Source organism: Sesamum indicum, linkage group LG3 (genome assembly GCF_000512975.1).
Source record: "Sesamum indicum cultivar Zhongzhi No. 13 linkage group LG3, S_indicum_v1.0, whole genome shotgun sequence".
NCBI lineage: Eukaryota > Viridiplantae > Streptophyta > Magnoliopsida > Lamiales > Pedaliaceae > Sesamum > Sesamum indicum.
The window spans coordinates 12,660,708-12,676,858 of NC_026147.1; the positions used below are offsets into that span (position 1 = coordinate 12,660,708).

The 16,151-nt window shown below is 29.1% G+C and overlaps 1 protein-coding gene across 1 annotated transcript; it reads right to left on the reverse strand.

The window, feature by feature from the left end:
- On the reverse strand, positions 1–3,617 carry LOC105158180 (transcription factor bHLH137). Its single transcript, XM_011074831.2, has 8 exons — positions 3,209–3,617; positions 2,875–3,054; positions 2,666–2,731; positions 2,471–2,539; positions 2,309–2,395; positions 2,054–2,188; positions 1,528–1,670; positions 1–279 (listed from the first exon to the last, which is right to left on the reverse strand). The coding sequence occupies exons 1-7, from the start codon at positions 3,503–3,505 to the stop codon at positions 1,575–1,577; spliced, it is 930 nt and encodes a 309-aa protein (XP_011073133.1). The 5' UTR covers positions 3,506–3,617; the 3' UTR covers positions 1–279; positions 1,528–1,574.

The following is a 16,151-nucleotide window of genomic DNA, read 5'->3' on the forward strand; positions in this document are numbered from 1 at the left end:
TTTTTTTTTTCGGGTGGGGGTGGAGGAATTTGTTCTGCGACATTTGTGAGTCAAACGTGAGAGGAACAAAGGATCAAATAAAGATCTGTTTGGTCTGTAGATCTGAAGTCGCATTTCCATCACGCGATATCCACCTGAAATTTGATTCATATATGAGAGCCCTTTATTCACCATATTCACTGGGCATTATTAGTGTTCATCACATCAAATTCGGAGTTGGAATCTCGAGCAGCCTGCACTAGGAATTTATGCCCATCGCTTCCTGCAATTCCTTACACTCTGGAAATGTTGATATGGAAACAAACGTTACATCGTTGTAAGAGGATTCATTATGAATTTTATGGTAAATTACGTGCCATAATTATTAGTTACAAGAATTGGGTACACGGAATTTTACATATAGGGATAATTAGACGTAGATCTTTTTTAAAAATATAAAATCACACTTTTTATTAAAAAAAAGTATTGAAATTATATTTATACCCCTCCAAAAATTATCTGGTTACACCTGACCATCTCCTGTTAGGATTTGAACAGCAAATACTGACTTACAAAAAAAAATTACATAAAATTTTAATTTTGCCCCTTATTTAACATTCTCATGCATAATCTTATACTTATAAAGAGATAAATATAATATCTGTATATGGCGTAAAGTTAATATTATTACATTTCTTATCCTATAAGTATAAAATTATTATATGAAAAAATTAAATAATGGAAAAACATGAAAAAAAATTGTAATATTTTGCTAATGTAAGTATTTTTTACCAAATCATAATAAATGAGAATCAAATGTAAATAACGAACTTTCAAAGGGAATGTAAATATAATTTTAAATTTTTTTAAAAAAATATAATTTTATATTTTTAAAAAAATCTAAATATAATTAACGGTCGTCGACATGAAAAGACGAGATAGGGTGACAGGTGGGGACAGTCGCCCACCACTTGTCCTAAACATGTATAAACACATTAGGGTTGTACTTAACTCCAGCTGGAATTGACCCATTTCGAATAATCCACATAATTCATGATGTCAACTGGAATATTCATTTTAAAAACAAACAGTTATAGAAAATAGTTATTAACCAAAGTTATACAATTACTATTGGTTGTAGTATCTGCGAGGGTGGCTAAAATATTTAGTTATAGTAAATATTTTTACCATAACTCTTAGCCATGTCAAATACCTTTTTTTTGGTAAAAAATTTATATTTTTGCATCGATTTTATTTAACTATGGTCAATAAAAATTATCTACCATAATTTTGGCCCATAACTATTAAAATTGTAGCCATAACAATCAAATACTTTAATTTTATTTGCAAATATTTCCAATTTTACTGCAACTAAACTTATAATTTTCGCTCCAACTTCAATTTTTCGCCCATAAAAATTTCAGCAGACATCACATGAAAATAAAAGATCATTAATTTTTATTTTTTTAAATGATTAATTAATTAATTATAAGAGAGTAATGTAGAATATATAATATTTATTAATTGAGAGAGTGAAAGAGTGGTAACCAGGTGATGGATGTTTGTAGGGCAGAAGCTGCAACAACGAATCTATATTAATGGAAGGAAAACAAGCTGTTGCTGAATGCTGACTGGTTCATAATTTTTTGTCTATGCTCCTCCACTTCCCACAACCTCTCATCTCTACTTCCCTGCAAATGATTTTTTTTTTTTTTATATATATTTGTCCTTGTTAGGCAGATAATAAATATGATATATACACTTCAAATTATCCTTTATTATTTATAATTATCCCAAAATAGAGTAAATTTCATCAACACCCTTAGATTATAAATTAAATTACACAAACACCTCCATATATCATTTGCAATATTACGTGCAAATATACGCCTGGCGGGAGTGGGGGTGTTGATGTAATTAGGTATACTTGTAAAACTTTGTTCCTGAGTAAGGGGTGTACGTACGTGTAATTATAATGATAATAGTAGGGAATTTGTTTATAATTTTGTAAAAGATAATAAGTGTTTATATAATTAAACCTGATTTTAGGGATATTGATGTAATTTACCCTTACCTGGGGAATTTGGGCTTCTTGGAAGAGGATAGAATTAGAAGCAGAATTTTGCAGGGGTGGATAGTTGTTGATGATTCCTGTTGTGGGGTTGCATTCTTGCATGCTTGGCAATGGTGATGCCAAGTTACCCAACTCCTGCATGCAAATTTAATATTTTTAATAAAAATAGAAATTCAAACACATTAAAATAAATAAATAAATTCGATGCTTAATATTATAATTATTAATTCCTAGTTTTATGAATATATAATATACCTGATCAGATCGGACCATAATCGACTGTAAGTCCACGCCAAAGTCGTAAAAAATGGGATTCAAAGAAGCGAGCTTCATAGAGAGAAACTGCAATATATTGAGAGAAATTTAATTTTAAAAAAAGAAAGGTATATTAATTAGGAAAAAGAATTAAATAATTACCTCAACTTGATTTTGGAGGGATTGAACATAGTTGATAATTTCATCCAACATCAGGGCCTTTCCAGTAACCTGTTTGTCGTTCAAGCCCCACATGAAGCTGTCAGCAAATTAGATTATTTTTTTCGAAAACAAAAACATACTATAAACAAACAACATTAACAAAAACAAGTCAAATGATTTTAAGACAAAATTGACCTTGTCACAACCAGGAACAAGGGCTTGTAGCAGCTTCAGTCTCTCACTTATCCTCTCCCGCCTCACCTGAAAATTAAATTTTTTCCAAAAATTAAATAATTTAGTACTCATCAATTTCTAAAAATGAAGTAAATTGTATTTGAATGAATGATTGGTAGGCGTAACAAAGACAAGGACAACGACAATGAGGGTGATGAGAAGGTAGGTACCCTCTCAGCAAGGCTGTGGCTATCTGTTGCCTGACCCCTCCTGGCCCTGACATGGATGTAGCCTGTTGGAGCTTCTCCTCTCCCTCCTCCTTTCTTTTCACCTTTGGATTTGCTCTTTTCTTCATCATCATCATCATCTTTCACTTTCTTCTGCTTCTTTTCTTTCACTTGTCTTTTATCCTGTCACATATATCAAACACTTGAGAGGAATTGTTGCCCTTTTTCTAAAAATTTAAGGGTTGCATGCCCTTTTTCTTTTTTGTCTCATAGTATTATTTTCACAAGGACTATATATAGGCCTAGAAAAAAATATAGGTATGTGTAGTGTTGAAACCTTAGATTGGGCAGAATTTGGAGAGGAGGGGTGCTTGCATTTCCTCTTCTTGGGCAAGGTGTGAGAGAGTTGGTGAGGAGTAGTGTTGTCATCATGAGTAAGGATTGAAGAGGAATCCACACTGTTCTTGTTTGTGATGGCAGAAGCCTCATTGGTGTGTAGGAACTGAGGGGCTGGAATGTTGGTTGGGTCCTCAAGGAGTTGAGGCATCTTAGTGATGTTGGGGGAGGGGGTGGGGAGGAAGAGTGATGAGTCTAGAAGGAAAGGCTGAAATGATGATGATGAAAAGGCTGCCATGTTTGGAGTTTGATGTCTTTGGGGATTTGGGGGAAGAGTTGATGATGATGATCAGAAGAAGAATTGTGATTGTGGGTCTGGTACAATGAGTGGAGGTGAGGTTTATATAAGCAGTGGGAGTGAGAAGAGGACATCTAAAACTTTTGCTAATGTCTATTTCTATCCTCTTTTAACTACTCTTTCATGCAGTTTAAGTTACTCCACAGTATTTGACTGCCCTATCATCTCTCACTCTCTCTCTCTCTCTCTCTCTCACACACACACACACACACTAATATCAATTTCAAATAAGGTCCAATAATTTTGTATTTTAGGTCCTTCAACTCAATTTTAGATCCATTTTTCATCCTTGAGTATATGCTTTCACAAAGGGCGATGGGAATACACTAGAAGAAAATATTATTATTTGCTGTAATAAAATCATGGTAAACAACTATTTTTAATTACGATTAAGTAAAAAACATGCAAAAGGTTAATTTTTTCATCATAAAAAAATTAGTTTGCCGTCGCTAAGAGCCATGATAAACATTTACTTAGTTTTTAGTCACTTTAACAAAAACCACAGTCAACATCGTTGCATGGTCGTAGTCTCTAACTATTTATTATTAACAATGACAATCAACTATGATTAAATGTTATATTCTTGTAGTGATACAATTATATATGCACAGCTTTCTCTCTCATACACACTGACATGAAATTTGAGTCAGTTTTAATTACTTTATGTTTAGATCCTTTCAACTCAATTTCAGATCGATTATTTTGTCCTTGTGTACCTGTATTCACAAAGAGAGCAATGAGAACTGTACCGAGTAGGGATAATTTGAAAATCTCTTATGCAAAACTTAGTGAAGTTGGCATGAGAATAGTTCGAGAATACTAGTAAATGTGATATCATTATTCAGACTACATATTTATCGTAGAACCAAATTGCACGACTCAACGTATACAACTTGTTGACCTAAGAATGACCAAATGGTACGGTATATTGGGTTTGTGTGGTACTCGTCAAGTAAAGAGTGTGTGAATTTTTCAAAATATTTAGTTATTTTAATCATTACTTGATGTTTTAATCATTTTGTGGAGTTTGAACGTGCTCTTTACATTACACAGTCCCTCGTTTAATGTATAGCCATTTAATATGAGGTTATCTTTTTCTGTTTTTCTAGAAAGAGTTGTCACTTCATTTTGTTTTTTAATACATTCAATTCAAAGTGTACTAAAACATAAATATTATTACAACATAGACTAGGTTGACTATGAAGACACGATTTTATAACATATGCAACAACGATAGTGTAAATTCTATCTTTGTTATCATTCTTAGCCGTAACTAATAGTTTGAGCTCGTCTATTGAAATAATGATTAATAATTATTATGAAATTATAATTAATTATTATTTATATATATTATATATTAAGGGAGAGCATCTTTTTAGTATTTTTCTAATTTTTTTTATTCTATTTTTTTCCCACCCACTAATTTTCACTTTTTCCCTGCTATCTACGAGTAGCAAAATTTATTTTTTTAAATAGTTATTTACTCCTAGTTCATTTTTTTTTTCCGCTCCAAATATTTTCTTTTAAAATTATTTATTTATTTAATTGTAATTATTTTTATATTATCATTTTCTATAACAAAAAAATTACTAAATAATATTTTAATTTTTTTATGCACATGCATCGAATGTGCTACGTACAACTAGTTGAATATGTTACTTGATCACAAAAAGGTCACATAGGTTGACTAGGTCTCATATGAGTAATTTTCTTTTCATAAATGAGGTGATCCATACAAGTAATTCGTGCATAGTGAAGTTATTATAGAAATTAGGGTAAATTACATTGATATTTTTTTTTTAGTTTTTTTTTCGTCCCACACCGATCACCTTTTTTTTAGATATTTAATGAAAAAAACAACATGATTGTTGAGTGTGTGGGACTGAAAGTGCTATTTTTTTAAAATTATGGAATAAAAAATAATAGTCGTGTAATCAATGGGATCAAAAGTGTAAATGTATTAATGACCACATGCTAAGCACATGGTATTTTCCTTTATAATATCTAAAGAAAAATTTATGGGACCAAAAGTACTACTTTTTAAAAATTACGAAATCAAAAGTGATATTCCCGTAACCAATAGGATAAAAAATGAAAAGACCCTATATTACGGGATGGAAAGTGTTATTCCCCCCAATTATAACTACAACCTAAACGGGTATAATTCCAATTGTGAAAATGACATGGAATGTTTGTGTATTTAGATTTAACCTGAAGCGATGTGAATATAATTTATTTGTGAAATTACCAAAGTCCTTAACCTCGATCTCTATCTCTCTCTCATAGACATTATATGTAATTTGAGAGAGAGAAAGATGTGGGAGGTGGGGGCTATTAAAGATTGTGAAGGTTAGATGTTTGAGACAAGTGCATGCCATAATTTATAGTGAACAGTTAATCCACAGTTGAATTGTCAGTTTGCTTTTTTCCTTCCCCTTTAATTCAGTGAATCAGTCCGCATACGCTTCTGCACAATTTTTCCTTCCCCTTTAATTCAGTGAATCAGTTTGCTTTTTTCCTTCCCGACAATTTTTCCTTCTTCTAACACTTAAATATTTTTATTTTTTCATTTAAAAAGAAAAACACACTAAGTTTCTTCATTTTATCACTTTTTTTTTTTTGGCCTATTTTGAACGAATGTCAGTCAAAATTAAATCACTCAATTCCTGTTTATTTTTGTTGGAAATAAGTTTTGCAATTTTTTTTAATTATTTATAGCATTAATCATTTCATGATTTCTATTGATGGTCATTTTTAATTACAATATTTTATGATATGATTTATTAGTACCATTATTTTTATATAACGGATTATATTTATAGAACTATATTAAGAGGGCATTTGATGTGTTTATTTGAGCAAGTATTTCTATAATATTTTTCATTCCCATAAATTTCTAGAGTTCTGGCACCTGGATTAAGTGTTAGTTCGTGATCTCCTCAAGGGTTGTGTACGTGGTAGGTAAACTTGTAATTTTAGTTCTATAAGTATAAGAAACGACTACTTTATCTTATATGAATTTATTTTGATAATTTGTTCTCTAATTTAAAATATTTCGCACGTTGAGGAATCAAAATTTGATAAAATTGTCAAATAAGTTCTCCCAGTTAAATGTGCACATTTTTTGTCTTTTTAGCAAATTTCAACTATTTTTGGCCTTAATTGAGAAATTTTTTAAATTATAAAACAATATATCTGAATACATTCGTACAGAATTTACAATCTATACTATTGTAAAAGAATTCTTTTTATTGTATTAATTTTTTTTAATACCCAAATTTACCCCTAAATTAATTTCTTTCCTTAAAATCAAATTTGGTCAGAATAGTAACTTTAAAATTTTTTAATAGTCTCGTCAAGTTTATAATTTTTTTCTCTCACCCACTACCCCATATTTCTCTCTCTGCAAACTTCTTTATGTTTATTTTTGTTACAACTTTTATATTTTTACTAAACTTACAATTATAATATATATATATTTTTTGGATCATACCACTCCACGTTTCTTTTCTATGACGGAATTTTTTTTTTCTTATCATAAGTTTCTTTTTTCTTCAATATTTAAATACAAATTACATTGACACTTCTCAAGGTTAAGTCTAATTGTAAAAATATCTTCCTAAAATAAAATTACAAATACATTCCTAAATAAGACGTGTATTTGTAATTGCAATTGTAACCTCATTGGACGAACTTGTAATTTTGCAAAATACAAAGGTTATTTGCATAATTAAACCTACCTCAAGCAGTGTAGATATAATTTGCCCTTTTTTCTCTCTAAATAAATCGATTATAACACTAGAAGAAATATACATTTTTCACTACAGTTAATTACTATAGTTAAAAATAAAAAATAAATAAACGTGGCAGATGCTACTTAACGACAGCACAGGATGACTATTAATCGTTGTTTCTACAAGTGACCAAAATATTTGCTACAACAAACAACTATTGAAAATATTTTGACCACAGGCAAAATCATAAGGAATATTGATTAGTTGTGGTTAAAATTTAAATTTTCGCATTGGTTTCTCTAACTATGATAAATAGTATTAAATAGAAATTCATATTTAATCTCGATTGATTTATTACTAATATATTCCAGGACAAATGATTTTTTTCAAACCAAATTACTCATACAAGGATGAAAATATACATCCTCACATACATTAACTAATGAAAATAAAATTATTTGACTTACAATAAATTAGTATAAATTAATCAACGATAAAAATGAATATTCATTTCATTCTTTTTGTTAATATTAATAAATTTAATGTATTTTAATTAATAAAAAAATTATTTATTAAATAAAATTAAATATTAAAAATATTAATATAATTTCTTAAATCATATAAAATTTACCTATAATTATAATAAACAATCATCCCACAAATATATTTAAGTTGAAAATGACATTGTTGAGGATCAAGCGGGCACCAATGGTATGGTAACGTACTCTCCAAATAAATCATTCTAAATTTGAATGGTATTTTTCAGATTATTATTATTATATTTACTATAATAAAATATACTATTAATAACAAAATATTGAATAATAATTTTACTATTATCACTTAAAATATGTAGTAAGTGACAACACTTTTGATCTTATCGTTATAATTACTAATAACAAAATTTGTAAATAAAATTGTTCCTATAAATAATGACTGATACGTCTATAATAACAACAAAATACAATAAAAATTATCCTTTATTCTCGATAGGTTGTCACTGATTGCTTTTAACAGCTTTATACGTAAATTTTTATCACTAATTTTTATAAATAACAACTTTTATAAAATAATAGTCAATATTACAATTCTGAAATTCATTATCATTGTAAATAAAAATTCTTATCACTAATTATAATTAGGAATAATATAAAATTTACCACTTTTTTTATCACCTATTTTTACTTTTTTTTTTTTAATTGTGGCTTTTATCTCATAATGTGTGAATTACATACTAATTAAAAGTCCCGTTTCAACCAAACTCATTTTATCTTCTTTTTTTTTCTCGAAATGAGATGAAATGACATGACATTACAATGCACCCTCATCTAATAATTGGACTCCTCATAATTACCATATTAGATTATTCATCAGTTCTATCCCAAATTTATTATTATTTTTTAGGTACATGTTAGTCAAAAATATCAAAATTACAAAAAAATACATAAAAATAAAAATAAATATAAGAAAAATAACCTCTCTTATTAAAACCCTTTTGCCAGTTAAAACTAAATAATGAAATTATTAATTGAAATGGGAAAATAAAAAATAGGATCATATTGAACAGTGCATTAAGATTTGTGCCGGTTGTCATGGAGACACCATCAGATAGAAAGAGACCAGTGAAAGAGAAAAGATGCCAATGCTTATGTCAAATCAATATATACACAACAATATATATATATATATATATATATATAATGAGAGAGAGAGAGAGGGTTTTCATTCGGAGCCCAGAAGAGGCTGGTGAAATGGTGGTAAAGGGAAGACATAATTCTGAGAAAAAGGGGTTGCTTGTGGCTCTCATCATGCCATTTTTACAACCACCACCAAATTCATTTATGTTGTCTTTGGTCCAAATCATGTTAAATAGCTTTATATATAAAAAAAAAAATTTATTAGTATTTTATAAATCATAGTTCATTGATAATAATGATGGACTCAAAAAATTTCAAACAAATTCAGAGGATTTGTTTCTTGTTGAGATCTTCGTATTAACACAATCAGATTAAGTCCTCAAGATCTAGCCTTGAATGACAGTTTCCTTAATAGAGACATTGTATGTTGCTATCAAAACTAATATCTACATACAACTATACTCGATACATCATCTTATAAATCAAAAGTGAACGTGAAATTAGATAATTAAATTAGCAGCAATTATTATAAGTATTGGCTCTCCCTCATTCAGGTACAACATTTACTACCCATATTATTCTATTCTCTTTTTGAGAACCTATCCTGGTCGCTAACTTGAGAGTCGGAGAGCCTTTATCGAGAACCTTCCCTACTTGGCCTTAACTCTTTGTCTCTTTTGCAGGCATTATATTGCTTTTGGGAGAATCTTTGGTTGCGGAACATTCGTGTGACCCCTCACTAAAATTTTCATAAATATACACTATTGTTTTTTGGACGAACAAACTATATTTGGATTTGAACGAAAAATTTCAAATGATTTCATATATAATATCTATTACTACTCACGAAATTTAGAATTAAAAAACTTAAAATTATTTGTCATTTAGAATTATCCAGTAAATTCAAAGTTCTGTTTGGATATATAGAATGATTCGGATTTGTAGAATGAATTTCGAGGAAGGATTTCAAAAGACTTAATATTAAATGATTTGATATCCATTACGCATTACGAAATATAATTTAAAATGGGAATTCAAGAATTGAAATTCTTTGAGCATCGGAGTATTTGAACGAGTCAAATAAATTTATTATTATAGATTTAAATCTTTAACTTTAAATTCATCGATTCAAAATAAATTTTAATAATTTGTTATTAGGGATTTAAAATTCATAACTTCAAATCTATCTATTCAAATATAGCATTGAAGTTTTAATTTTGAATTAAAAGTTTGAGCACATATTATTAATTTTGACCTAGTATAGTGCAATGTGTTATTATTATTATAGATATTTGATATATAGAAACAGGATCTCATGGCTTAGATGAATCCACTTAAGATGGGATAATTGCAAGAAAATTGTTGGAGTAGATAAGGTTGCAAGAATGCAACTTTTGTGGAAGGATCTTGAATGTGTTTCTTAATATGCTTTCTTACCATAATATTGGTGTTTTCTTCTTCTTCTTGGTTTAAGTAAATCGATTATCTTCGCCTCATGATTTCAATTCTTGATGATTATAATTAATTAATAACTATTATTATAGTTAATATATAACTATTTTAAAAATAAAACAGTAATTTTTATATTGGTGAAATTTAAATTCTTAATATTATAAATTATAATCATGCACGGAAATCAACGTCATTAAGTTATAGACGAAGCACTAAAAAAAAAGCATTTTATTGTGACGGTTAAAAATCTGTCGCAATTAGCGATTGAATTTAAGACGGCCCTGTGACGGATGACGTCATTGTGTATATAGAGAACCCAAATTTGCGATGGTCATATCTTCGCAAGAAAATGTCACAAAGTAAGTCTTGTTGATGACAGTCAGAAAAAAATGTCGCAATTGTTATGTTGTCCGCAAATTCCAACAGTGTTTTGGCGATGGAGGAGAGACGTTGCAAGTTGCAACACCTTGTGATTGGTGGAAAACTTTTCCAACAGCTTTGCGAACATTTCCTTCTTGCCGTCTCTACCCATTGGAAATCATGTCGGAAATGACAGACGCAATTTTGGGACACAAATTTGCGATTGGATCAATAAAAATATTAATGGTAGAATATCGTATATAATCATTTTTTGGTGAAAAATTCTATCGAAAAGTAGTTTGAGGTGTAACATGTAAAATTTGTGTCCTTAGTATGGCAAATTGAAACAACAACAAAAAGAAAAGAAAAAAAGATGGCAAAGTACAAAAACGACTATAATTTAAAGAGGAAAAATCTTTTTAATCCTAAAATTAATTGGATCATGCTCCAACTATACCTCTGATGTTTAAAATGTGGACGTGTTTTTTAATTAATATTTGATGTTAATTAATTCGTAGCTACTTTAAAATGAAGAATTTTTATTTGAGCATGAATTGAAATTAAATTTTGTAGAAATAAATTAGAAAATTTATCCCATTATAATAACCAAAAATAAGTACTTATAACGTTATCAATGGTGGGACGGGAAGAATTATGACACATTACCATCTCATCCCTTAATCATAATTTTGATAAAATAACAAGCCCAAAAGATAACTAAAAATTGAAAATTAACTAAAATCGACTGAAAAATAGAAAATTCAAAGAAATGCCCGAACGGTGGTCGAAACAATGGAATTTCACGACGAACAGTTTCCCCTCGCGAAATTGTTGTGTTCTCCTCGAGAACACAATCAAAATGATAGTTAGATCGTTCCATAACTCCTCCCCAATAAAAAGTTATGATCGTTTGAAATTCCACCGCCAAACCATACAATTTAAACATTTTACCTGCGATTCTACCTATCCAAAACTTTACAAAATATCTCTGCCTTGTTCTGTATCAACAAAGTATACTTTTAATATTTCATATACGATATATAATTCTCCAAGGATTAATTTATTATATCGCTTATAAAAATATTAAATTACAAAAATTCAAAACAAATACAAAAAAAAAAAAATCTTTGAACCCCATAAACTTTTAAAAAAATAAATTCAGTACCTTTCTCGTCAGACGGTTGTGTTGCCTTTTTTTAAAAAAAATAAAGAATAAAAAATAAAAATAGGTTGTAATTATTATTTTTTTCTAAAGAGATATTTTATTTATTAATATTTTAACAAGGGCCCCACTGCATTTAACCTTATTCTCTACTAGGCGACAATCTTGTAGAAGTTGACTAGTTGCAGCCTACGACAAATCACCACAGCAAATTGTAAGGTCAAGAGACTTTAAATTCATAATAATTAATTAGATTAACTAGAAACTACTTATTGATATAATTATAAATATTTTTTTATTATTTTAAAAAATATCAATATTCTTGATTTTAATAGTCTTCCGACAACTAGTCAATATATTAGAATCTGTTACATTTTCATATATTTTTGTGATAAACTGATCAAAATATCCTTATGGACTCTAAATCATGATTTTATATATTTTTTAAAAAAATGTGAAACTTTTCTATGGACTAGGTCGATATTTTTTTACAATTTTTAAAATTTTCCATCCACCTGTCTATTTTTGTCTAAAAAAATACTGTAAAAGAAAATTTAACTTGGCCTTAAAAAATTACATAATCTTATTAAATATCAGGGATAATGATAATTTTTAATAATGGAAGATATTTTATATTATATAAATTTCAATAGAGCTTATTGTAATTTATCCTAATTAATTTGTTCTGATTTTGTTTAAATAATTATAAATTATTGCACATTACAAATCATATGACAACACCCCCAATTTGAGGCTTTTATTTAATCGTTACAATTAATTTATAATCTTGAATTTCTGTGGTAGGGAAAACTGTCTGTAACCCTCTTCTCTGTCTAGAGTGGTGGATTGGATTTTTTATTTCAAATTATATTATATTGTTTATTCTTTTTAATATATGCACATTATATATATACAAATGATACTATGTATTTTGTTTAAATAAAAAAAAATTATAATATATCGTGTATATGTTTAATAAAAAAAACAATGCAATCAGATTTGAAATAAAAAATCCAATACGGATAGAGTGGTATATCATATAATCAAGAGATTATTACATTTACATTTCATAGACTATGGTCTATTTATACAAATTATCCCTACTTTTAGAAAAATTGTATATACATCCACAAAAAAACGTCAACATTATTTATACAAACCAACATTACTTTTTGAAAATATACACATATACTCCCAAAAACGTCATTAATATTACACAACTTACCCTTGTTTTTTGGCTGATGTCTTGATTTTTATAATTATATAAAAAATAAAAAATAATTTATGTAAATAGGTATATATAAAAAAATGTAAGTATATTATTCCTATAACTAATGCAAATTGAGCAATGGTGTGGCTCAAAATTAAAGAGGAGGGAATTACTAATTCGGAGGAATGGATGTAATAATCGACGTAGCAATTTTTTGTTGCTACCCAAACGACATTTCCATGATAATGAAATCTCCATGCAGGCCCGTAATCTATGGGCCCCACGCATGAAAATTTTGACATTTTTATTAATTTTTTGAAAAAAAAAATTGAACATTTTTTTTTAAGTAGCAACATGAAAATTGTAAAATATATGTATTTAAGATTCAAATTTTTTTCTTTTTGTCATTTAATCGTGATAACGATTTTCTTTCTCAAATTATTAATTTTATTTTCCAACAACTTTCATCTGCTTTTGCAATTTCTTGATTCAACTTTCAAGCTTTCATCGTATAAAATCATCATAATTAGTTCTGTCGGAAAAAAGCGAGAAAGCTCCCACATGTCATATTTTGTGAGGTGAAGAAAGCAAGAGCCCTTCACGTTAGCTCCCTCGCCCGCTCCTACCCTTCGTGTTAGCTCCCCCGCCCGCTCCTGCCCTCTGACTAGAAGGTCAGTTGCTCTCTCGTTTAAAACCAAAAATTGAATAATTCATATGTATTATTACCAACACAAAATAAGGATGCAAGAAGATTGAGACTTACCCGTGTAATTAATCATGTCCGAAGTCGTCTTCTCGTATTCATTTTGGTCCAATGAGTCTTTAAAGGAAGTTCGATTCTGCACTCACAGTATAACTTTTTCCATGTAAAAACATTCTCACTAGACGAATTGGTACTCTAATTTGAGAAAAATGGAACTTGATTTCTCCTCATTTATCTCAATTTTGGCTATTTTTCCTTCAATTCAGCTTCCTCAATCCTCTCTCCTACATGCATGTACAAGGATGCAAATTTGATCTTTTATTCTTACCTTCCGGCCACCTGTTTTTCACTCTAAAACAATTCATCTCTATTAATTTAGATGGACAACTAACAACAATGATCGATTTTGATGATATCAAGAAACGATTTGATCGGCACCAAAATTAATAAGGTCAGAGCATAGAATATCAAAATTGAGTTAATGCTTAAATTGGGATAAAAAATTGAAATTGTCTCTCAATTTTTTTGTAGTGCAGATTCTACTTGATTGAGACTCCAAATATCATAATCAAAATTATTGATTTTTCTCAATCGTTTCTCAATTTATTGATACTCTATGTAACAAGTATTTTGATTTTAAAGAAAACTCTAGATAATTATCTGAATTAATATTACAAATTAGGCTCTTCAGCTCCAAATCCTTCCAATTAATGAAGGGGTTAAGTGCATTTTATCCCACAAAATATCCTTAAACAACACAACCCTTGAACATTTAGACAAGAAGTTTACTACTTTTTCAAATCAACTCTGGTCCTTCTTCCAAACCAAAAAATGCTCTCTGCTTTCGTGTGAAAGAGCCAAGTCACCTTTTTTTTTTTTCTAAATTAAGGGAGTTTTCTTTCTATCAATAAATAAATAAATAAATAATTTAGAAAATCACGTCACTCTTGTATTTTTTTCATATGAATTATTTATCAACTAATATTTTCATTAAAAAAAAAAAAAAGGGGGTCTATTGTACTAAACCCCTTGATGAAGTAAAGCCACGCTCACACTGTTCAATATCACTTGTACTTGACACATATACATCAGTCACATCACAATTTGATTGTCATTTCCTTAGTTAATTACCTCTCAAATAAAAATTCCATTTTGCTTTCTATTTTATCGTCTACTTCGCTTATGACATTCATCTTGTCAACTTTTTTGGCTTTGCCCAAATGCGTGTTGGAGTGCTGTTCAGGAAACAGCTCTGAACTTTCTTACAACTTTCAGACAAAAACTGCCCTATCAACAAATTATATACACTAAGATTTTTGTTAGTTTCACCAGAAATCCGGGTTCATACGAACCTCCAAAAAAGACATAATAAACCAACTTTATCTTATGTTTGGACCTTAAATTCCGCGAATATAGAAATAGCAATTCTGAATTTTTAAATAAGAAGCTCACTATTTGCTGTATCAAAGAGTCATATTGTAATTCTTTCAAAAATTCAGGGATCGCCCTGTTTTTCCCCATTTTAGGAGTTTTTTAGTGTGGGAAAAATGAAAGCAACTCCCTTGTGATATAACAAGTAAGCAAATTACACCATTATAAAGAAAAAATAGCAATTTACCTCCCTTTGTTTTTAAAGATGCAGCAATTTATCCCCTATGTGTTCTTAAAAAGTCATTTTAAAAAATATAAAAAAGTTAAATTGCTATTATTTTTTCATAGGAGGTAATTTGTTCATTTACAATATCACAAGAAGGTAAATTGCGTTAGACCCTTTTTAGTGTATTACTATTTTCCAATGATCAGAACTCTGTTGCACGTACCCCTCGAATATCTAAAAGTATATATACCACGTTTCCTCATGTCCCGATTTTTGTATTAGTACTTTCTAAACATAATCGAGTATAATAAAATATTAAAAATGAATGAAATAGTATATAAATTATATTAGGAACATCTCCTTCACTTTTTTTCCCCCCTTTTATGTTTTATCCTTTTCGAAAATAAAAACTATGTAGGTACGTACATGCATGATACAGCGACTAATGTTTCTTCTTGGAAGTTGCATGAAAACGTACAATTCATACACAAATCTCATGCACCTACTTATCTTCTTACGCGTAAATCTAATCACATCACTGCGTCCGGACAATGGAGAGAGATTTGGGAAAGAAGATGAAGATGTTTCCTTTTAGGAAAGGGACAAAGGTGTCCGTGCTTCAAGTACTAAATTACGTACCTTTTCTCAAATTAATTACCAAAATACCTCTTAATTGTGCTCTCTCTCCACTCACTTTCGCCCTTCTTGTAATTACTTCTTCCCAAATATCT

What these genes read in the sequence shown, in the direction of transcription:
- LOC105158180 (XM_011074831.2), bottom strand. Translation starts at nt 3,505, where the DNA reads ATGGCAGCCTTTTCATCATCATCATTTCAGCCTTTCCTTCTAGACTCA. An exon ending in CAAATTCTGCCCAATCTAAG is followed by an intron (nt 3,055 to 3,208) that starts GTTTCAACACTA and finishes TATATGTGACAG; the next exon opens with GATAAAAGACAAGTGAAAGA. An exon ending in AAGAAGCCCAAATTCCCCAG is followed by an intron (nt 1,671 to 2,053) that starts GTAAGGGTAAAT and finishes AATCATTTGCAG; the next exon opens with GGAAGTAGAGATGAGAGGTT.